Source organism: Engraulis encrasicolus, chromosome 3 (assembly GCF_034702125.1).
Source record: "Engraulis encrasicolus isolate BLACKSEA-1 chromosome 3, IST_EnEncr_1.0, whole genome shotgun sequence".
NCBI classification, from domain to species: domain Eukaryota; kingdom Metazoa; phylum Chordata; class Actinopteri; order Clupeiformes; family Engraulidae; genus Engraulis; species Engraulis encrasicolus.
In genome coordinates, this window is record NC_085859.1 from 21,925,006 (window position 1) to 21,950,174 (window position 25,169).

Below are 25,169 nucleotides of genomic sequence, written 5' to 3' on the forward strand. Positions count from 1 at the left end.
TTTTGCTGAAACTCTGAGCATAACAACAATTTAGTTAGTTAGTTATCACATCAGCCATAGTCATACTACTGTATAGACCAACCCACTCGTTACCTTCGGATAGCAACCTTCCTAGGCTCCAATAAAAAGACACACTTTGATGTACACATTTAATAGGCAACAGCATTTGGGCTAGATGGCCACTAGATTTGCTAAATAATGAAACTATTCTTTGTGTTTTACGGGACTGCACTGTGTCTTACATAAAACATTGATTTAAAATTACTGGGCAATGACTACAAAAAACATTTTTTTTTACATGGACAAAATCCATGGCTGAAAATTCTGTTGCCAACAGAGTTGGCATACTTCAGCAGGACGGCTCTAAACCTTAACTATGATAATAACAAAAGTCTATACCAACCGTAGTATTCTCCTCAACACTTGGAGTTTACACAACTGAAGGGATGATAGTGTTTGCCGTTGCCGAGAGCAAATTAATAATTTACTGTAGCTATGCATGGATGTACGTATTTTACAAATGTAATATTGATCCCATTTGTAATAGCCACAGGGTTGATATGAAAACAGGAGGTGTGCCGTATTTCACATAGCGGTGAGTTCATAGTTTAATTAGCCCGACTGACCTCTGGTGTTATCGAGTAGGGCAGAAGTGCTCTCCAAGTCAATTTTCCACCCAAACAATGGTCCACTACGAGGTCACGTGCACACTCATTAATTGCATCATTTTGTAATTAGGCCAGTGTAAAAACTAGAGATGTACAGGATCCAAGATCCGGTTTCGGATCCGGCAGGATAATAGGGTTTTTCAGACCATCCGGATCCGGCAGGATCTTGAGCAGTGGATCCGGTATCCGGCAGTTACCTAAAAATAAGGATCTGGGGCATCTCTAATTTTTACGTAGCCTAGGCTTTTCAGTCAGTCTTTCACAACCCCAATTGCTGCATGGAGGGAAAGCCCTTTGGAAGCGGCCGTTGAAGGCAGTGTGGCAGTAAGCCAATGAGTTTTAAAAATAGTTTGCGGCAATGTAATAAAAAGGACCCACATGTGCGAGTTGGCTATGTGTTTCAACCCTTTCGTAGGATCCGGTTCCGGATCCGGCAGGATCCTGAGCAGTGGATCCGGTATCCGGCAGGATCCTAAAAATCTGGATCCGGTACATCTCTAGTAAAAAACAATGCTGCCTGTTTCGACAAGGGCATACCTGACTTAAAACTAGACTATAATAGCTATTCTTTATATCCTTTTTTCGTGCTCCTCTGTGTTGAAAGTGTCCCAATTTACTCTTTCACACCGCAGCATGCCTCTCTTGCGCAGACACCGCACTGAAGAACATCAAGAGTAGTGCTATCTAGGTGTTTAAGCTGCCGCTGTGCTCATTGTCGATTCACAACACCGTTTGAAAGATTAGTCATCCCAATTTAATTTGAGGTCTGCATTTGCATTTTGCGTTTTTAGCCTGTAAATGAATTATCTCATGATAAAGATGCAGTTCTTCGTTGTGTAGATCAGTGATTCTCAAAATTTGGGCCGGGGCCCACTGGTGGGCCCTGAAGGTATTGCAAATGGGCCTTAAAATCATCTTCTAAAAATCTAAATAATATTTGTGTGTGCTGCTGTTAATGTAGCCCATATTTAAGTTGTATTGTGTATTGGGCAAGAGGTGGGCCTGAACATTTGTGAAAATTTCAAGTGGGCCCCGAAAAGGTTGGAAAAGGTTGGCAACCCCTGGTGTAGATGAATAGGACATTTTGCCATGTGGATTCAGCACTTTGATAATCTCAGTCTGTTGGCCGTTACGCTCTAAGTGTGGAATTCACACTGCATAATGTCTTTGTACTTGTGTGTGTGTCTGTCATGTTTGCTGTGCTATAGCTTGAGAGGGAAGGTTGCCACGTGGCTAGAAACACTTGATCAGGGGTTCTTATATGTGCAAAAAGGCATGTGGTGGTGAGTGGCGCTGAATAAATATGAATGACCTTTGAGAGGGCTACAAAAAGGGTTTTTTCCTGAAGGGTGGAGAGAGAGTGTGGGAGAGAGAGAGAGAGAGAGAGAGGGGGGAGAGAGAGAGGAGAGATCTGAGCAATCTAATCAGCATATTTCACCTCAAAGCTTGCAAACAGATCTCAAGGGACTTGTACGTGTGTGTGTGTGTGTGTGTGTGTGTGTGTGTGTGTGTGTGTGTGTGTGTGTGTGTGTGTGTGTGTGTGTGTGTGTGTGTGTGTGTGCGTGCGTGCGTGCGTGCGTGCGTGCGTGCGTGCGTGCGTGCGAGCGAGCGAGCGTGCGTGTGTGTGTATATACCTGTGACTTTGTTTGTGTCTTGAAGTGCACAAATGGTGTGTGTGTGTGTGTGTGTGTGTGTGTGTGTGTGTGTGTGTGTGTGTGTGTGTGTGTGTGTGTGTGTGCGTGCGTGTGCGTGTGCATGTGTGTGTGCGTGTGTGTCTGTGATAAAGAAAGAAAGAAAGAAAGAAAGAAAGAAAGAAAGAAAGAAAGAAAGAAAGAAAGAAAGAAAGAAAGAAAGAAAGAAAGAAAGAAAGGAAGAAAGAGAAATTTGTATTTGTATGGTACATGCATGATCACACCCATGGCATAGTGCATGTATTGGGAGGCGGTTATGCTGTAGACAGGAGAGTACGTATCAGGTCTTTTCGTCGAATGAATTGGTGAGAGGGGACCATTCGAACAAAACGTTGGACCATTAGTATAAGGCTGGGGATCTTTAGTCGAGGATGGTCCGTCTACCGCAAAAGCCAACGAAAGGTCCTTAAAATTGAACTAAAGATCCTTAGGTTTCAACTAAAGGTCCCTTCAGTCTGCCTATATTAGAAATGTAAATCAGATTTTTTAATGCTCATTTTAATGGGTTTTCTTAGAATCAGCTTTTTTTCATGCTCATTTTAACGGTTTTGTCTATTTAAATATGTTCATTTGAACGGTTTTGTCTAGCCTATTTTAAATAGCCTATTTGTTTTTTGTTGATTTAAACATGTAAATCTATAAATAAAATGTACTTAGGCTACTCGTTTTTACTGGTAGGCTATGTTGTTGTTGTTTTTACGATTAAGTCCATGGCTACAGTAAAGAGAGAGAGAGAGAAGTTAAATCGTTAACACTGCATAGGAGCACTCTCTCTCTCTCTCTCTCTCTCTCTCTCTCTCTCTCTGCCCGGCGAGGCAATGTTCTTGGGCGGTAACTTTTTAGATGCGAAGCACCAGCAACAAGAGAATGCTGTCTGCCTTACACACAACAAAGTTCGCGCATGAGCCAGAGCACTATGCACAGTGTTGAAAACATTACAGAACCCATGCACCTGTGTTAAGTCCATGGCTACAGTTAAGAGAGAGAGAGAGAAGTTAAATCGTTACATTAACACTGGACCGCTCTCTCTCTCTCTCTCTCTCTCTCTCTCTCTCTCTCTCTCTCTCTCTCTCTCTCTCTCTCTCTCTCTCTCTCTCTCTCTCCCTGCCCGGCGAGGCAATGTTCTTGGGCTATAGTTTTATTAATTGAATAAGCTGCCTATTTTGTTTCATATCCTGTCTTTTATTGTTGGAAATCGTCCATCGATCCAGTCAGGCTGCCTATTTTATATCCTATTATTCCCGTGTGTCCTAGGCCTATTTCTTTTGTTCGAAGTCTAAATATATAACTAATATATAACTGATTTACCCGCGATTCATATAGGCCTAGGCCTAATAACGGCACAAACTGAATGACAATAAATAGTTCGCGCATGAGGCAGAAAAAATAACAGTGTCGGAAAACATTATAGAACCCCTGCACCCGTGTTAAGTCCATGGCTACAGTAAAACAAAAACAAAAACACTAAGAGCGAGAGAGAGAAGTGAAATCGCTATATTAACACTGCATAGGAGCGCGTTCTCTCTCTCTCTCTCTATGTATCTAGTAGGCCTATCTAGTAATCTAGTATGTAAATCAAATGTTTTTTTTTTGCTGTTTTCAGATGTGCTTCATAAATAAAATGTACTTAGGCCTACTCATTTTAACTGGTATGTTGTCGGTTTTTTACGTTTATGCCGTTACATTTTTTGACAATTATCTAGGTTACTTTCTACTCCTTACATTTCTGGAACAATATTTGAGAAGCTTTTTTTCACTTTTACGCCGTTACTTTACTCCGTTACATTTTTGACAAATATCTGTAGGCCTAGGTCCTATGTTACTTTCTACTCCTTACATTTCTGGAACAGTATTTGAGTAGGCCCTAGCCCCAGCTGCGGGCAGAGAGGCGGGAATCGCTTTGAATCAGGGCAGCGTGCGTCTACTGAGCACATTTGGTTGTCATGCAGGGAGTTTTCTGACTTTCCGGTAACTTTTTAGATGAACGCTTCTAGCTACCGTCTTCTGTAGGTCTGGAATATACCTACGTGTGGAGTAGGCCTAGAGGTGCGCGGTGGATGTATTATTTCATCCGCAACCGCTTCTTAGAATTTCTAATCCACCTGCTATCCACCCGTCCTAATGTTTTTTCTCCAATTTCCAAAACCGAATCCACCCGCCATCCGCCTATTAGTTTTTAGTATTTAAGATGCCTGGGGCACATAGTCGATCGTCTTTTTCAAGCAGTGCAGGTCATTTACATCTTGCCAGCCTATGTTTTAAAAAAATCTCTAACTTACAGCGATTCCCAAGTTGTCTCCACCCATCGCACAAACGTGCGGATGCTTTAATGCAGCCTACATTTTAGCAGTTTAAATACCTCCAGTCCAAGCAGCACAATCGAAACTATTGGCTATCTAGCTTACAATTTTGGCTGGTATCCAATAAGACGAGTCAAGTGACAGTAGAGTCTTGCAAAGAGTGCAGAGAATTATGTCGCGCGTGTGTGTGTGAGCGAGAGAGGGAGAGAGAGGGAGCGATTCCAAACTTGTCTCCATCCATCGCACAACGTGAAAGCTAACGTGTATGCTTTAATGCAGCCTAAATTGTACCAGTTTTGCCTCCTCTCCAAGCACCTTTTTAAGTGGTGGCAACCATGCATGTTTTCAACAGGGCCACGCAGAGTGGACAGTGGAATGCTGCTTGAAATAAGTCGATAATGAATAAAATATTATGCGCAACGTCTACAAGAAAAGTAATGGCTATTATTACCGTTGCGCGTAAAGATGAGGAAGGGATGGATAGATGGATGGATGCTGTCCTATGGAAGGGGCCGTCAAACAGTCTACATGACATCTTCATTAAAGTCGTTAAATAAGTATCCATAGCCTACTGTGTTTGACGGCCCCATCGTCTTGCAAATATTTACGCGCAACGGTCATAATGGCGTCTCGCACTACACATGCTCGGATGATGCCAGAGGCGAATAGCAAACAGCCAAATTAAGGCATATTCGACATAGACTACCACGACAAGTTACCGTTTGGGTCGCAGTTGGATGTTTATTCAGTAGAATTATGTGCGTAATATCAGCTCCATCCACCAAATGCAGCACAATCCCCGTTACTTTCACGTGAGGTTCAAATGGACATTACTCGACAAAATGCAAGTCTGGGTACCAACAACTGAAGTAGGCTACATAGAATATGTACCACATATAGGGGTATTTTCATTTTCAGTCCTTTATGTGCGTTATGCCCAGCTTTTATTGAATACAGCGCAGGTTTTGAAGTTCACCAAACGAGCATCAACTTTGTGCAAGTCATTAAAACTCTTTTTTTACCAGCACTGACGTGTACACTGTTTCATTTATTAACTAATTGCACTTTCTGCCTTCTCGTTTCACATGTGATAAATCCACTTAGTATGCTTTATCCAATTAGCCATGGATGCAGGATCATTCACTGGACTGGACACTATTGTAAGAGGTGAAATTTAGACCACGATTCAGGAACGACAGACAACGGGAGTAAAGGTTATGGTAGTTTTATTTTTACAATTTCATAAAATACAATTAGGAGGGAAAACCACCACAATATCCATGCAACCAGCAGCGTCTGTAAACTGCTATCTTCTTTGAATAAATGAATAAATAATCACAATCTGGAGACACTCGGACGATAGTAGCCTACAAAAGTTAAGTTAAGTTAAGTTACACACTCAGCCACTGCTGCCGGACGTTGGCTCGTCAATTACTTAATCAACTATATAACACGCGCAATAGCCTACCCAAATGCAACTTACACACAGTTCCCAAAGCTACCGGCCGCGCGCAATGGATACCTACAGCAGCCCTGCCCCACCCCAGCGTGTAGCGCACAAGTCTACACTATTGTCCGAATGTTGTTATTTCAAGACAGCAAACTGTCACTGTCCGCCGGCCGCTGTCGTGACATATTTTATTAACACTAGTATGTGAGTAACAAGTGAGGAGTTCCTTGATAGTTTCCTTAAGGGTGAAGTAGCCTGGAATACTGTCGCAGATCAGATAGTTCATTTCTAAATGATCCTGTTATGAACCCGAGTTTAGTAGATATCGCGCAGTGAACGAGGCAGCCTGCAAACAGTTTGAAGCGCAATGTGGCTGTAACAAGTTAGAAAGTAGCCAAACTCTGTTGCTTGTTAACCTTTTAAAATTATGCGCGTAATGGTGGGGTGGCGTCCGCGCCAATGTAATATCTTGAGCGTGCTCGGTGCGTAATTCCAAGAGCAGCATGAAAAGGAAGAAAAGGAAGATGATGGGCTGACCGAAACGCTTGTCCCCTGTCTGTCGGTTTCATTTACTTTTTTCGGCTTTGTTTAATACAGTTTTTGATTCTGCATTCAGCTCCAGTGTGCTACTCCTTTCTTTCTTTTTAAATTATGAGCGTTCCACGAACTATCTTTCTTTGCGCACGCTATAAAATGGCAATAAACATGTTACTATAAACCACTGGTTTACTATGTATGCTTTCTAATGTTGGTAAAGGCGGCATAAGCGGGATAATGTATTGTCCACACGTGACTACGGAAAATATATTTCCTTCGAAGCGGAATAACAGCCCTCCTCCTTCGGCATTGGGGGTGTTATTCGCCCCGTAGGAAAATATTTGTAGTCTAGGTGTAGTCTACTTTTTTGAAGTGGGTATACTGTATATTCTCGCATTTTTGAAGTGGGTATACTGTATATATTTATGCCATTCTAAATAATGGATCAATCAATTTTAAGTTGGTATACTGAATCCCCTAAAATTTAGAAGTGGGTATACTCCGTATACCTGCGTTCTACCACTGCGTGTGGACAATACATTATCCCTTACCTTAAAAGCTGTTGTAGGCCTACATTTAAAAAAAAAAATCGTCAAAATGCCTCCTGCTCGCTTTGAATCAAAGCAGTGCGGTTTAATGTGTCTAGAAGTAGGCTATTGACCCTTGTGCTCGCTTTGAATCAGAGCATCGCGCGTCTGATTAGACTATAGTGCATCTAGAAGTAGGCTATTGACCATTGAGCACATTGTCATGCAGCGAGTTTTCTGACTTTCCGGTAACTTTTTAGATGCGAAGCACCAGCAACAAGAGAAAGCTGTCTCCCGATACTTTGATGTTTCTGATTCTGAATGACAACAAATAGTTCGCGCATGAGCCAGAAAACAATATAGGTCCTAACAGTGTTGAAAACATTACAGAACCCCTGTGTTAAGCCCATGGCTACAGTAGAGAGAGAGAGAGAGAGAGAGAGAGAGAGAGAGAGAGAGAGAGAGAGAGAGAGAGAGAGAGAGAAGAGGAGAGAGAGAGAGAGAGAGAGAGACAGAGAGAGACGTTAAATCGCTACGTTAACACTGCACAGGAGCGCGTTCTCTCTCTGCCGCGTCTTTGCATGAACAAATGAAATGGTAATTGAATAATAGTTTGCCAGTATTGCAGGGTGTATTAAACCCAGTGTACGTTGGGGTGCAAGGGAGAGCAAGGAAGAGAGCAGCATCTGTGATTAACCGCTTCGAAATGTGTGCGTAAAACCTGCTGTTAACCAGTGGGTTTTGTGAAGCTTGAAGTGTACCACATTAAAAAAAAGCTTTCGCAGATGAGGTTCTGGAATATTTTGTAGTGCATGGGACATTGACAAGGAAAGGTAGCTATGATATCCTCGTGAATAGGTCTTCGACTTTTCAAAATGCCTCCTCTCAACATTCAACATGTAAATGGGTTATTCTGTAGTCCAACGCTATCCTGGCAGGAGAATCATTCGTTACAAATACTGCATACACACTCAGCAATTGTGTCTGTTGGTTTTTGTCCTCCAGGTCTTCATAAAATCATCTACCACCGCTGTGATAATTTGACTACACACCGCTGAACAGTTAACAGTTTTTTAGGCTACTGTATTGACAATTGCAGTCATGCCGCTTGTCTTGAACTGTCTCTTCCCGTTCCATATCGTGACAGCCAGATGAGAAGCGCAAAGGTGGGGGCTATCCGCTATCGCGGAGGAAAGGTGTCAATATCCATAGCCTAACCCTTGAACTGTGGAGCAATTACATATTGTTTAGGTTCTTGAATACTTGGAATTAGCATGGAATTAATTTTCCATTAATAAGGAAACGTGTAAGATTTATCCTCAATCCTCCCCGATAATGTTTTTGTCATAGGCCTAATGTTAATGCCCTCCCCAACACATATCCCCAGTACAATATTGCGACACACGCTTGGCACAATGATAGGCCTACTAAATGAGTTCAATGTTCTTGCAACACTTTTCCCAAGAAAAGTCAGTTTTCATTTCGAGATTCCAGAGCAAATCAGCTGGTACTGCGCTGCTCGCTTACTGGTCAATAAACGTTGAACTGAACCGTGTTGTGTGCGTGTGTGGCTATGTGTGTACCATCGTATGTCCATGATCGTCCGTGCTCTTATCATGCAAATGACATGTCATGCAGGCAAGGGCGTCCGTTTGATTTCAAAAGTGCTGGCCCGGACAATTACCATAAACCCGAGTAAGGTTTGAAAAGTGCTGGGTACAAGATAAGGCAACTTCCGATTTGAGGTTTCATGATAAATAGCCTAATACGCATTGGCGTATTGACGCATAATGTGGCCATGTTAAAAATTAAAAGCCATCTGCGCTGTCTTGTTTATTTCTGATATCCTGCGCTGAAGTCATCTTTATCATAGGCTACATATTATGAATGCAACGGTAACTGAGTGGTTAACCCATCATAACTACATGTAGCCTTGCATAATGGTGCACGTCAATTTGTTGTCATAACTTCGCTCTGTCCCTTTTGATTTCCTCAAGCAATTCATCCCTTTTGTCATTGTCCCTGTTTTACTGTTAGTCTTATGGACCTAGGGCGTATCGATCACCATTATTTGCCTGAAACCTGCAAACTAAACACTGCATGCGCGCAGCCACACAGAGCATTCTCTGTGTCAAAGGAACCCTTTCTCCGCGCCTGTGCGGTATTCTCCTTATCGCTCCTAGAATGGCAATACATGTTGGCAGACTTTATTTTGCATAATTCACGATTATCTGGATATATTTGGCTAGGTTACTCAGCAAAGAACATCATTAACGTTAGTGAGGTAACTTTTGGTGTGCTGATACAAACACCAACGGTGAATCACGACGCAGGCCCTACTTCCCCAACCATAGCCTACTGAAAAGGTCCATAGCCATTGTGTTCAACGCCCTTTGATAGGCTCTGCCTGTATCAGGGTCGATAGGCTAATGATGGTGGTCAGGGCGCACATCAGTGTTTGGGTTGTCTATGCTTTTTTCTGGAATACTGTGCCGATTAGATAGAAATGATCATGTTATGAACCCGAGTTTAGTAGATATCGCGCGGTGAACGAGGCAGCCTGCAAACAGTTTGAAGCGCAATGTGGCTGTAACAAGTTAGAAAGTAGCCAAACCATGTTGCTTGTTAACCTGTTTAAATTATGAGCGTTCCACGAACTATCTTTCTTTGCGCACGCTATAAACTATGGTTAACTATGTATGCTTTATAATGTTGGTAAGGGCGGGATAAGCGGGATAATGTATTGTCCACACGTGACTACGGAAAATACATTTCCCTTCAGAGATAACAGCACTCCGCCTTCGGCGTCGGGGGTGTTATTCGCCCCGTAGGGAAACATTTTCTTATTCATGTGTGGACAATACATTATCCCTTAGGCCTACCTTTAAATTGATGTCGTACATTTTAAAACATTTCGTTGATATTGTAGTGGTGCAAACGACTGTAGTTATGAGATGGGCGCCAGCCAGGCAGCAAGACTGCCTACCTTTCCAAAATGAATAAAAATCAGTGACCAACACACTAGAAATAATTCATATCAACACAACGAATATCTTTTCTTACGTTTAGTAGTGCACTTTTGCAAAACCCTCTCAATTTGGAACAGCTCACATCAATGTCTGGCTTTAGCGATTCTTGCGAATGGTGATCTTCTCGGCGCACACTTCATGGTTCCCTCTCTCTTGCTCTCTCGGCTTGTTGCTTCCTGACAGTCTCACCCGCCATTTGAAATTAACTCCATTTTATAGGCTGCGCGTGTAGTTCACAGGGGGTAACGCTGTTATCTCACTCCGGAGGAGGCAGAGGCAGTCCGTTACAATATAGTATATATAAAATAGGCTATAAAATAGGCCTAATGATAAAAAAGCAGCCTGAACTAAAATTAATAATTAATTTAAAAAAATAGAGACGCACGCACTTTCTACATGGTTCGATTTTTGTTTTCATTGCATTGTGGTGGTAGGCACACAAGTTTGATAAAATATAAAAAAATAATAGGCTAATAAAATAGGCAGACTAAACTAAACATCTGCCCAGTTACACGAAAGGTCTGCATGGATTGAACGTAACGTCCTTAGGTCTTCGACGAAAAATCCTCAGGTACTGCACGAAACGCCCCATGCCTTCTACGAATGGTCCAACGTTTTGTTCGAATGGTCCCCTCTCACCAATTCATTCGACGAATCGTCTTGAATTCGGAGAGTAGAGGTGTTGACCTTGGATGTAAGGTGAAGGTGACAGGTCCTTGGGACAGGCAAGCAGGAGAGCTGACCTGCTAATGGCCAATAAATGCAATGAATAGTCATGACTTATGCAATGAGCATTACCATGGATACAGCGGTATGGATGACACTGCCTCTGACTGTCTGAATCTAATTATGGAGCAAACCTGGCTCAGACAACAATATTCTAAGGCACGCACACACACACGCACTTGCGCTCGAACGCACACACGTCGTGCGCAGGCACACACACATACGTAGACCTACACAAACTGTGACACACAGAGACAGTAGACCCACACACCACTCTCCAGTTATTGAACAGCAGCCAGTTATTGGACTGGCAGTCTGAAAGTGTGTGTGTGTGTGTGTGTGTGTGTGTGTGTGTGTGTGTGTGTGTGTGTGTGTGTGTGTGTGTGTGTGTGTGTGTGTGTGTGTGTGTGTGTGTGTGTGTAAGTAAACAACAGGCATGTTGGTGTAGGAAGTGCTGGGACGACATAGGGCTTCCCTGTAGCATTCACATCATGTATGGATTGGTCCTCTGCTTCAAACAAATAGGCCTACTACGCTTCACATCCCATAGAAAAAATATAATTGCTAATCTTACACCTATTTTTTATTTTGTCTTTTGTTTTATTTTTCAATCCTCCAGGTTGCCACCTCTATGTTTATGCATAGGCACCGAACAGATGTGTATTTATTTCACAGAGGGAAATGCGATTAGGATGCGCTCCAGAATGGCAAGGGAGGTTAATTTGTTTACCAAAGCTCCCCTCGAGTGTGTCTGTGTTACCCCACTTGCCTCGAGTTTACGCGGTTACTGGGGGAATGATGAAGACGGCAAAGTTGCAAATGATGTTCTGCGCCTGGTGTGAAGACACAATGTATAGAGTTCATTTCACCCTCTGCTGCCCTTTGATTAAACTAGATTAATTTGCATGGAGATATTTGCTTACCGCCTAACAAAGACACCGAAATAAGGTGGAATGAGTTCATCTCATAAACTGCCAAATGGAATAGGAAACAGCTATAAGGAAGAGATGCTGAGCGCTCTTCTTTGTTGGATAGTATACTCCGATGCTGGTGCTCTTGAAGTTAAACGACAAAGTCCATTCTTCAAAACTTAGTGGCCGTTGGGCCTACTTCAGGCGACTCTTGCATATAGAGACAAGGAGTAGTGTGTTCTTTTGTAATTTAAAAACCCTTTATTTTAAACTGGGGTACATATCTAAAAACGCCAACCGGTTTCAACCTCACCGGGTCTTCATCAGGACGTGACCAGGGATCATGATGAAGACCCGGTGAGGTTGAAACCGGTTGGCGTTTTAGATATGTACCCCTGTTTAAAATAAAAGGTTTTTAAATTATAAAAGAACACACTACTCCTTGTCTGTATATGCAAGAGTTGCCTGAAGTAGGCCCAACGGCTACCAAGTTTTGAATAGGAAACAGATTGGAATAAGAGAACAGGGCATAAAAGTGAATTTAAATCTGTAATTTTCATCTGAGATATCCCTCATAAGGATGTTCTAATATTAAAATGCAATTACACGAGCACTATTATACTTCTAAATCATTATCTTGAAGCATTGTAGTTTATTGAAACAATGAATTAAGACCCCATGTCATCTCTCTTGCCCAGGATAACTTTTCCTCAGTACTTTTTAATTGGGAAAAGTATTCACTTTTAAATGTGTGAGATTTGAAACTGAAACAGGTTAATGAGCATCCTTTTTGAAGACATTTCATGTCCTTTTAGTATATGGCAAGTTCATGAGGAGGGGGAGGTTTAGAGGAGCTAAAGCCAGGGGTATATGAGAGCTCTTTTGAAGGTCAGGGGAAAGGGAACAGAGAGAAGGAGAGAAGAAAAAAAAAACACCTCAGACCAACCAACGCATCGCCCTGTTTGCTTTTTGCACTAACCATTTTGCCTGACAGGGTTGCCTAATTAATTTGAGTTTAGAGAGGATGTTAATAATGCATGAGTCTGCTGACTTCGGCGCTTTGAATCAGAATACCCCCCTAGGACGCCAGGCAGACAAATCAAAATAAAAAATGTTTACATATTGAGCGAAATGTCACCGTCTTGATTGACAAGACAATCGCGCAGGACAGCAGCCGCAGAGACCTCAGGGGAGGGAGCCAAGCCGTATGAGGAAGAGGCGTCATCTGGAGATGGCACATAAATAAAAAAGTGAATCTCCTCTGTGCGACTGTTGTGTTGCCAGGTTTATCACTCAGCTATGGACGGTTCTGACTCAGACCTTTCCCTCTCAGGGTTGCCAGATTGTGAATTTTCCCGCCCAATTGGACTGTTTAGAATGACTATCTGCAGGAAGAAATAATGCATCGGTCAGGTTTTTATTTGCCCTTTTACGGTCAGAGAAATAAATAGAATTAAGTTCAAATTGTGTTGGATTTAGTGCGGCCAGGAGGTTTTGAGCATTTGTTGAACTGGAAATCATCAGTCACATCTGGCAACCCTGCCTCATGAGCAGGACTGATCGATTTTCAGACATCTGCTGTCATGGATGCTGACAATGATACCCAATGGGGATGCGGCTCTCAGCGTATGGTGGGTTAGATTGGAAATGATCAACTCATTCTTATCTGTGCTGTATCATCTGCACGCCCACAGTAATTTTTCCATGTTGCATGCAGTTAATCATGGTGCAAATCACATTTATTTAGCGCTGTTTCTGCCACAATGACGGTGCAATATTTGCAGACGAAATGAAGCACTTAATCTTGAAAATTGGATTGAACAAATTTGTACATTTGTACATCTCCCCCAGTGCCACCAATTGGATTTGCCACATCATCCTGTTCCTGTCCTAACCAATCTGACAACAATGTGATGAAAACCTGCACCGTGACAACAGAGCACCAGCTACCATACATCTCGAGTGTTATTTGTACAGTTGTGTCCTCTTCTAGGCATGGCCGTAACTACCATTGAGGACACAGAGGTCATGTCCTCTGTATTTTTTTCAGTAATGTAAAATGTAGGGCCTATCTATTGATGAAAACCGAAATATGTTCAAGAATGATGAATTCAGTCTAAATACGCCACCCCCATTTATCCTCAAGGCAGTGATTAATGAAAACAAACTAAAGCGTTTGACTGAAGTGTTTGAAGCATTCTAAATGTACAGTATGGAGTAGGCCTACTACAGCATGCAGTATTTGACCTCGCTATTTCAGATTGTCTGGTTACGTCCCTGCTTCTAGGCCTTGTGAGTCGCTCGGTACAGCTGAGCAGGGAGTCAGGTGTCCCTTGAGTATCCAGCAGCACAGCATCGGTCCGCGCCACACAGCCCCATATCAATGAACACCTGCTGAACGTGACTGGAATAGTCTCCAGCTCTTAGTTTACATCACATGTTTTGTTTTTTCTCCACTGTCTGTAGCCCTCCATGTTGCCCTCGCACTTTCATTCCTTTTCTTCCTTTTCTTTTCTCCCGACAGCTCCCTTTATAATGAGCTGTCAAAAATTATCTTTCTTTCAGACGGCCTAAGGTTCTTTTTTCCCCCCAAAGGAACAACATGAAATGCAGATGCCATTTTTTGTGCATTAGCAAAAATTTCAGTATTTTACTGTATTTATTTGTTAGAAATCCAAAATATTTTACATGTTGTAATATCCCTTTGCTTTATCCCTTATTACAATGGGCTAATCCCAAGATGTGAATTCTAATGAAATCTGTGGGACAATAATTTGAGGCAAATGATTCATACCTTATAATCCAAGTACGTCCCTTTCCCCAGTGGTGTACGTAAGTAACAGAATTGCAAAAGTACACTTTTGTGAAGTAATTAAGAAAATTCTTCATGTCTTCAATAAATATTCTAGTGTATAGGACCATTATGACCCAAGCAAAACATACAGGAATAGTTTTCATTTGATCATGATTCATGGCTGGTGACTGACGCATCCGTTGCCTGAGACCTCTCCTGTGATAATCCTCCTTAGAAATGATCTTTGACACATCTCAGCCAAAAGATTAATCTGCGCACTTTCAGATATGCACAGGGAATAAAGATGAATTCATGGAGGAGACAGACAGAGAGAGCGAGAGAGAGAGAGAGAGAGAGAGAGAGAGAGAGAGAGAGAGAGAGAGAGAGAGAGAGAGAGAGAGAGACAGAGAGAGAGAGAGTGAGAGAGAGAGAGAGAGAGAGAGAGAGAGAGACAGAGAGAGAGAGGTGAAATGAAATGAAATGAAATGAAATGAAATAAAATTGGAGGAACTGATACTTTAATTGTGTTACCCCCTCCCTGTGCTTATAATGTCGGTAATCATTTTTGGAATGACAGTTACAATATGCATTATTCAGGTGCAATTTATGGTCTGGCTAGTCTGGAGACCTGTAGCTTTCCCCAGGAAGGAAGATCAGTTGATAAATTTCCCTGGACAGACATATACCTAAATCTCCTGTCTGCCGCTCCTGAATTTATAGACGTGGGTAAAAAAAAAGAACTTCATAAAAGTCTGACTTTAATTACTTCAATAACTGATGATGTGTCTGAAGTGTCATTCCAGTGTTTTTATGACATGGCTATGCTATAAACAAACAACATCACTGAAACGTGCGAAACACATTCATCACCGCCATCTATTTGTTTTTGTTTTGAAATCCTCACTAATTGTTAATCATCTTGTAGATTGCAATTGTGAGCGCGGCACGCTAACGGAGGAAGATGGTGGTGTCAATCTTAGCAGCTCGTCACAGGCATTCTGACACAATGAGAGCACGTGACTGATGTTGTTGGCTCCAGGGCTCGAGCGACACACAGGCAGGTAGGCAGAGACAGTGAAGGGGCCGCAGAGAGGCAGGAGAAGAGGTCTACCAGACAGGGAATTGCAATCCATGGTGGCTACATAATTCATGTGCTTAGGAGGAGAGGTAGAGAGCAGAATGTGGATGCAGAGAGGGAGAGAGAGACAGAGGGAGAGAGAGAGAGATAGATAGAGAGAGAGAGGGGTAGATAGGTAGAGAGGTAGAGGGGTAGAGGGATGAGGGAGAGAGAAAGATGAAAAAGGTGAGAAAGGGAGAACGGGAGGAAAGGGAGAAGAGGACAGAACGAGGGGTGAGAAAGAGAGTGAGGAAAGAAGAGGGCAGGATAGGCACCATTAGGCACAGATGGCTTGGACACGGGTATAAAAACAAGCTGCAAACCAGACATGCAAGTACCGCTCCGTGTTTGTTTTGTTGCAAGAGACTGCACCTTTGCAAAAAATGCATTGAAATAAATACAGTATAATATGTAGCCTATGTATTTCAGCATGCTAACACATTGTGCATTTACAATACAGCATTACTATTGTTGTTGTATTAAATATTACTGTATGTTATGACAAATTTGCAATACAAATATAACATTAGTTTTCAGAAAGAGTCAGAAAAATGACGGAAAAAAAGTTTCTCTAAGGCACTCCAAATTAAAATGCTTGTATTATTTGGAATAAGTCCTACATGGACATATTTAAAACAAAGCTCCCACCTCACTTGGTCACCAAATAGTGCAACAAATTATCTAGGCCTATATTCTAGTATTATAACTTCCTGTGTTTGGCTAAGTTGGATGTGCTAAGTGAGATGCAGGTCAAGCAGAGACAAGGATTTGACTGTACTCATGAGATGATTACAATCATTCTTTTTTCATTTCTTTTTTCGTCTTTCTAATTAATTAACAAGGTGAAATTCAATTGTGAGAGCGGCTAATCACGCAGAATCAAGATGCTTGAAGGCCCCGCTTGTTAATCAGCTAATCAGTTGGACCAGACAGGCCCTCTCTCACTCACTCTCTCCACCATACTCTACACTTCCACTGTCCCTCACAACTACAGTATTACATACAAACACCTTCCAGCGATAGGTGCTTTATAAACCTCTCTCTTTCTCTTTCTTTCTTTCTTTCTCTCTCTCTCTCCCTCTCTCTCTCTCTCTCTCTCTCTCTCTCTCTCTCTCTCTGTGTTTGTGAGACAGAGGAATTGGATACAATGTGTGTGTGTGTGTGTGTGTGTGTGTGTGTGTGTGTGTGTGTGTGTGTGTGTGTGTGTGTGTGTGTGTGTGTGTGTGTGTGTGTGTGTGTGTGTGTGTGTGTGTGTGTGTGTGTGTGCGCGTGGGTGTGCCAGCAGCATGCATACAGTATGTGTGTTCGTTGTACGTTGTACATTGTGGTGTGTGTGTGTGTGTGTGAGAGAGAGAGAGAGAGAGAGAGAGAGAGAGAGAGAGAGAGAGAGAGAGAGAGAGAGAGAGAGAGAGAGAGAGAGAGAGAGAGAGAGAGAGAGGACTGTGCAATAATACATTTTTTACTTTTCACTGGACTGTGAAGTCGTGACGATTGAAACATCTATCATGCTTAGTGCACTGCTTTATGATTACTTAACGTTTTGCAGAATGTCTTCATACACCTTACCAGGATGTTCTTTGTTCCATACTATGTACTGTATGTATTACTTGTCTAATGTCTGCATTATATTACTACTGTATATCATAGATCTCATAGATCTGTCACACTCTTTTTTGATCTCTTGTCTACCTCACAGATTACTGCAAAATTGCCTTTTTATTTATCTATTTATTTTTCAGTAGCTTTTATTCCTTCATTTTCCCCCTGAGGATCAATAAAGTTACTATAGACTGACTCTACAGTACTCTACACTCTACATGTAGGTAGTAATACCATGTTTACTAAAATACTTCCAATGGATATACGTATGTATGTGGTATTACATGTTTTTAATCTACACTCTTACTCTGTTATACAATCATACACATTATACACGTATGCTACACATATGTGTTGTAGTGTTTGTCTCTGGTATTTATCTTTGTGTGTGTGTGTGTGCGTGCATGTGCATGCATGTGTGCGTGCGTGCATGCGTGTGGGCGTGTGGGCTGGCGGGCGTGCGTGCGTGTGTGCGTGCGCGTGTGCGTGCGCGTGTCTCTACATGTGAGTAGTCAAATATGTGCCTGCCTCCTCACCTAGCCCTGTGTGTGTTTCCAGGTGTCAGACAGTTCGGACTCCCCGGAGCAGTGCCCGGTGTCCTGCATGGAGCCCTTCGCGGTGCGCCGCCTCTCCTGCCGCAGTGTGCAGCTGCCCCCGCTGGCCTTCCGGCAGGCCGAGCAGTACTACTGCGACCGCAGGCCCGAGACGGAGACCTCGCAGCCGCGCCCCACCAGCCTGCCCCTGCGGACCCCGCCCCTCATCGCCATCACCAATGCCGAGAGCAGCAGGTGAGACCATAGATGTTGTGTAGTAGGCCTACCTGTATTAGACATTGCACTGGTGACTACAGCCGGCATACTTGTTGAACACTCGCTCTGCATCGCCATCACCAACGCAGAAAGCAGCAGGTGAGACCATAGATATCATGTAGCAGTGTTTCTGAACTGGTGGGTGTCGGGACTCGGGACCCAAAAGTCGGTCGTGGAGGGCTCCTGAGTGGGATACAGAGCCGTGTTGTAAAAATTTATAAATTTACACATACACATTATTCTCAGTTATTCCCTTACGATTGAACATGTCACATTATCTGATACCAGAACCCTGTCAGAAGAAACGGTCACACTGTAAGCGAACAAGTACATTAAACCGTCATAATATGACACCTGACAAAATTGTTTTGTTCGGCTTTGGTATGAAGTCACAGATGACAAATCACAAGGCGTGAAGCATGTCTCATTTCACTCAACGTTCTCTGTCATGCCAAGGCTGAAGTTGAGTAGTGTTGTGGCATGAAAATGTCAAGTGAGATGGGTAAATAAAAGACAGATGCGCAGTCATAATGCCGTGTACACTTAGAGGGTACTCTACTCTGGGACCAAATACACTCTAGAAGAATCTAAATGGACTCTAAGTGTTGAATGCATTTGAATGCAACACTGCATTTTTGTATGGCTTTTTTGCCTTAATTTTTGACAGGACAGTGGAGGAGAGACAGGAAATGAGTGGGGAAGGAACGGCAAATGACCCGGGCCAGAATCGAAGTCTGGTCGCCGACGTTAGGCCACGGCTGGGTCAACACTGCATTTTTTACTGTGTAGACTGACTCAGACGTGAAATGAAATACGGTTGCAAAAAAGGCAGTTAGGGATGACCCAGACTATACTGTAAATCTCATTCTGTGTGTACATGTTTGGACATGAGGTCAAGGGTTTGGATTGGAAACAGGTCCTCCCGGAGCCTACAACATACACAAGACCAAAGCACTAATTGAAAGTCCAATTGAGAAACTCCAACTCTTCATTGTCATTGTGACACAGCATCCCACAGCACACACTGCACACAACGAAATTGCATTTATGCCTCACCCGTGCAAAGGGGAAACCCCCAAGCGCACGAAAGGGAGCAGTGCGGTGGGATGGTCAGTCATAGAGGAGGATGGGGGAGAGCACTGGTCAATTGCATATTGGGAGTTGAACCAGTAACCTTTGGGCTACAAGTCTGATGCTCTAACCACTTACCTATGACTGCTCTGGAATGAATGCTGCAATGAAAATCTAAACAGCAGCAGGGTTTTTATTACACCGTTGGGTGTCTTCGAGATCATGGTTCCTTTAAATGCAAATGAAATCACCCGCCATGGCTCGCACTCCATCAAGAGACCCGTACAGCTGTCAATCAGGCGATCCATGGGGCGTGACATCTTCTCTTCTCCGGCTGACAGGGATCATCCTCCAGAGGCATCTAAGAATATCTCCTCAGTACATTTCACTTCAGCGGTTAAAGTAGCGAGCACTGATTCTGTATTATTCTTGTTTCAAAAATGGCCTGTTATAATAGTGCAGCTCCCTATCTGAGATGATGTTGTTCCACCTCTCCTGTTGCATGGCCTACATCCAGCACTGCTTTTACCAATAGGCACACTAGGCGATTGGCGAGGGCATCACCAAACTGGTGCCCTGTGTAGGAACACCCGGCAGTCAGCCGGTAAATAAGAGCAAAAATAGTTCAAGAGGGTTCCATGTCTATATCTTGCATAGAGCCAGCAAATGCATAGAACCACTGCTGCCTACATCCACACTCCACAGTGAAAGATTAACAGTAATCACACGTTTTTTTTTAACCCTCTGAGGTCTAAGGCTTTTCAGAGGCTTTTAGGCTGCTTGCACCACCCTAACATTTTCAAGTATTTTCATTTCATATATATATATTTGGGACCTGGAAGGTCTGAGGTTTCTAATGGTGTGAGTTATGTTTCAATGACAAAAACTCACAGAGTTACAGATTTGTTTTTGGAGACACATTGCCCTCTGAAGGGCACTCGGACCTCAGAGGGTTATTTATATATTTTCCTTCAACAGGGAGCATCCCTATCAGTCTTGTCAGGGGATGTTGCACCACAGGCTCTTTGGAGTTTTGATGGGGTGTGAACTCACAGCAATTACAGTTATGTCTCACTTGTGGCGGACGTGCACGCACGGACTGCCAAAGAGGTGTTTTCCAGCCAGGTGATGCAATCAAACACATGTAATGGACCTGCCATTTCTTATCCGAACCCGCCTCTCTGATGCTGCTAGTGGACCGTGATTTCCCGTCTGTTTTCAGCCATCAGCGGTATCCTGTGTGACTTCTGAGTGGTACTGAGGAAAAAAAAGATCTCGATGAAATGTTAGCTCACGCTATTTTTTTTTGATGTCTCTGGATCCTACCGAGATGAGAGTGACAGAGAGACAGCTATAGGCGATGTCTGCTAGCCAGGCAGTCAGAGAGGCAGACGTGCTCCCTACAGCACAACTGAAAACAGGGGGCTTTTACACATGTCAGAGCTGTTCACCCTAACTGCAAATTTCAGGCATTTTGCAGCTCAGGTCTTGTCTTGTCATTTTGCCATGGTGGGGGGAAACTCACTGATCTACAGTCAGGCCCACCGACAAGGGGGGGGGGGACGACAAGCGGGTCAGTTGTCCCGGGCCCCGGGAGATGCACAGAATTGGGTCATTGTTTCCATTGAGAGAGGGGCCATTTTATGATTTTTGTCCTGGGCCCATGCAGTCAAAGCTGTCGGCAGGCCTATCTACAGTACAGTGAAGCAACCCGTCATTTTTACATTTTGCACTGACATACACTACGACAGCATGTCTAATTAATCTCTGGGGTATTCTTGGATAATTGCCTCATTGAAAAAAAGACAACATGAACTTTTTGAAGATGTCATGACACGGCAGCAGTAAATAAATGGAGAAGCGTGGAGAAGCGTAGAGAAAGCAGATAGGCTGTTACCTGTGATCCAAAACAACCATCCATCTGTGGTGGTGTGCTGCAGCTGTCATTTCTGTACCGACAGTGTCACCTGTAAGGAGAGCGATGCATGCTGTGGGCACTGCCATCACACATCATCTCCCAAGGTGTGCAGCCAGCGACAAGTTTATCTCCTTCGTTTGATGTTAAAATAGAAAAAATGTCAGCTGGTGTGTTGAAATAAATATATAGTGAATTCAAGTAAATTGGGCCACTTTTTTGGGCATCTTTAGCTAATGGCCCGTGTCCCAATTTACCTGAATTCACCATACAGTAACCACAGAAAAGCTTGCGAGTCAGGATACTATACTGTGTAAAATGATTATTTCGGATTATGTGAAACATATTCACATCTCTGTACCTTTTTAGTGTGATGCATGCAGTAAGTTGTGAGACAGAGTACAGAAAATCACTTGGACATAATTTCCAACGATTTGCATAATTTATGCACAAGCAGGGCTATTTGTGCTGAGAACATGTCCATGTCAGCAGCAGCATTACTTGATTGCCCTTTCTGCCACTCATGATGTAAAATGGCAGAGAGCAGACAGGGTAAAATGCTGGTTTGTCTCACAGCAGCAGAAGGAGAGCGGTAGAAGATTTTTTTTGGCACACGGCTTGTCCTTCTATATAGATGTACCGTACAGTATAGGCATATTTGATTAGGAGCTGAGACATTGTATTTTCTTGTCTACAATTTTTTTGGAATCTAATCAATGACTGCACTCAATTCATGTTGGAAATACAAGGCTTGATTGGAATTCCAGGGCCGCCATTTAAATATGCCCAAGCTGTTAAAGGAATAGGCTACTGAAATGTGTTTCTCATCAAATGTAGGCCTACAGCACAGCAAAACCGCCTCAGTGCATGGCAAGGGGCCCCAAAGGGGGTAAGGCATTCTCTCATAAGGCCCAAGATTTGTTCACCACCATATGCAGTCTGTGCTTAGCCACCTGTCTTTGAAACACAAAGCAATTAATGATGAAGGAATGAAAGCAGTTGCTTCTCCTCCAAACAGCTCCCACATGGGCTTCTCGCACAATGAGCACCTACAGAATTACAATGAGGATGTAGCTAGTAATTTCATCATCAATCATGAAATTTTATATTCTTTAAGATCCTGTCTTCATTATGTATTGGATCCTACTAGTTAGACACATTCTGATTTTCTATAGCCTATGCATTGCATGGTAAACATATTCAATACCTCTCACACAGGGACCGGTGGGTAAAGCATGATGTTCTGTAAGATATCATCACATGTGGCTGCAGGCAATCATGTATTGGTGACCCATTCACAGTGTTCAATCGACATCGTCACGCCATTACCTTTCTGAAATGGGCGTGTTCGGAGGGGACGGTGGTGGTATAGCTTCCTTGAAGAGCGCAGCATCCCAGAGCAGAGACGACGCAGGATGCCTGCTGGCCCTTTTGAACTTTCCTTTGTCTTACCTTTTCAGTGTGTTTTGCTCAAATGGAAACTATTTTCTTAATTCTGAATATGCATGCAACAATTAATGAAGTTTCTGTGACTGAGGGGTTGTAAAATAATTTAACCATCGAGGTTTGGACATGGAGCAATCTTCCACGGGACAGCTTGATCAGCATACAAACACTTTGGCTGGAAATTAGTGGACGTCTGTATACGACTATCTGGCAGTGTTTTATTTTAATCACACAATCTCAAACAGATATTAAACCAACGCTAAACTAGTTTTGACGACTTAACGTCGCCTGGTGCACCTTCCTGGGTCCATCCGAAGTCTTCGCGTTTTCTTTCTCGCACTTTCTGCACCTGTGCTACCTTTTTTGCGCGAGTCAAATGTCGATGGAAACCGTTAGCGGGAAAGTGCCAGCTGCGTGCCTGGTCACTACTGGTGGTGGCTTTAGCAGCAGCAGCAGTGGAAATGTGAAAGCTCCAAAACATTTGTGGAGGCAGCAGACCCAAGCGGCGCTCTCGCCCCATCACCACAACCACCCCCTCCTTGGAGTCGGAGCGCGCAAGAACAACCGAGTGAGGCTGAGGGGATTTTCGGACACGGAGAAATACCTAAAAACAAGAACGATGGACCGGACCTACAATGTGGACACCGGTCACCGACCCTGTTTGAAGAAATCTCGAATGTCCTGGCCGTCCTCGTTTCAAGGCTTTAGACGGTGAGCGCTGTTTTGTCTTCCTTTTATGACGGATAGTGGAAAAGGGCGTGTGTACACTGTACAGTAAGCTACAGTCTAAACGAAGACTGAGAAACAGGGAAAGTGGTGTCGCTCAGACAGAAAGAAACATAGTTTCAAACCGGGGTGTTGAAATAATATCAGTCAGTTGTAGAACTTTTGCGAAATAAATTAGGAGTATGGATGGACATTGGGAGTTACGCGTGAAGCTATAGACAACTGTCTTCTCTTGGGAAAAGAAACTGGAATGGTTTTGTCTGATAATAACGATGAGAATTTTTTTGATAGCGGTTTTGTGTGAATGTTAATGCCTCGAATCTCCGAAATCTGCCATGCGTAAGTGATGACTGTGTAGACTATTGTATCGCAAAGCTGCTACCCATGCAACTTGATGAATTGCTTTTGTGGTATTTCACTACAGACAGTGGTCAACTGTACGTGTTGCTGGCTTCTTGAAAGAGTTCTGCGTCATACATCTTGGTTATGAGGGCTTTTAGTCTAAAGGTTCACGTCCAGAGAATTTTCAAAAGCCATTGCTCACAAAGGGCAGCCTTTCAAATTGTTTTCAACAAGGAGGCAATTAGAATATATCCATGTGCTTGCTCTCCCTGTGTGTGTGTGTGTGTGTGTGTGTGTGTGTGTGTGTGTGTGTGTGTGTGTGTGTGTGTGTGTGTGTGTGTGTGTGTGTGTGTGTGTGTGTGTGTGTGTGAGAGAGAGAGAGAGAGAGAGAGAGAGAGAGAGAGAGAGAGAGAGAGAGAGAGAGGGAGAGAAGCAAAGGGAAAGAAGGCGAAAGAGAATATGTTTGTGTGATGTGTGCGTGTGCAGGGTGCCTGTGTGTGTGTGTGTGTGTGTGTGTGTGTGTGTGTGTGTGTGTGTGTGTGTGTGTGTGTGTGTGTGTGTGTGTGTGTGTGTGTGTGTGTGTGTGTGTGTGTGTGTATGTTTGTGCGTGCGTGCGTGTGTGCGCGCCTGTGTGTGTGCGCGCGCGCCTGTGTGTGTGTGTGTGTGTGCGTGTTGTTTTTCAGTGCTTTTGAAGGCCAGGCTGCCTCCCATAGTCACTGGTGAGTTAGTTTGGCAGAGGCACCAATGTGCCCCGTCCCTCTTTAAACAGCCATTTTTAATGATTTCTGAAGACCACCTCTCCAAAGGCGATGTGCTCCACATTCACTCTCCTTACTCTTCAGCGACGCTCCCCCCTTGAGTTTCCAGATATTTTTATGTTCAAATTATGCACAGCTATCCACAGCTATATTAAGTGATAGGCTCTTTTTTTTCAAAGGTCAAACCACTTTCCTCAGCTGAATGTTAGGATAAGTGCTAGTAACAGAAAATGGAAAGGAAAAAAACGTAGCCAATGGAATATCCCCAAATTTGTAGTGTAGTTCAAGGCAAAAAAAATCACGTCTCCAAAGCTGATTTACATTAAAGGGAGAGCCAGTCCTTGACTGATGCTCCCCTCCCCACCTCAAGCCTGGGAAGCACAGCACCACACCCTCGCTGTGAAACATGACAGAGGTCCGCCCTTCTTTGGAAGAGAAGAAAGAAAAATAACTGTTAAACGATGTAATGGGTGTTAATGTGATCCCCACAGGTCACCCAGATGAAAAAAAAGGACGAGCCGTTTTAAACGATGTTTCTGGCTTCAAAGCTGCTGCTGGGGCCCCCAAATTAATCCTCCTTGGTTATTGGCACTCTATTTATTATCCTTGGCGCACATGCAGCATATGGTATGAGCATCCTGCAATGGGGCTCCATCAGGCCTCCCGTTTGTAAGAGAGGCACAATTAAAAAAAGAAAGGAAAAAACTAATCTCACCCGCCCAGATGGTACTCTTCTACTACAGCAACTGTTCC

General features: G+C 43.3%; 1 protein-coding gene across 2 annotated transcripts in view; it reads left to right on the plus strand.

Moving 5' to 3' along the window:
• pde4d (phosphodiesterase 4D, cAMP-specific) overlaps positions 1–25,169 on the plus strand; it is a 273,715-nt gene that overhangs the window by 23,357 nt on the left and 225,189 nt on the right. The window contains exon 3 of one of the 2 annotated variants that reach the window (XM_063194992.1): positions 17,908–18,137. In XM_063194992.1, the coding sequence (XP_063051062.1) occupies positions 17,908–18,137 (230 nt within the window). Of the gene's footprint in view, positions 1–17,907; positions 18,138–22,322; positions 23,302–25,169 lie in introns of those variants that run through there. The other variant, XM_063194991.1, reaches the window with a different exon arrangement.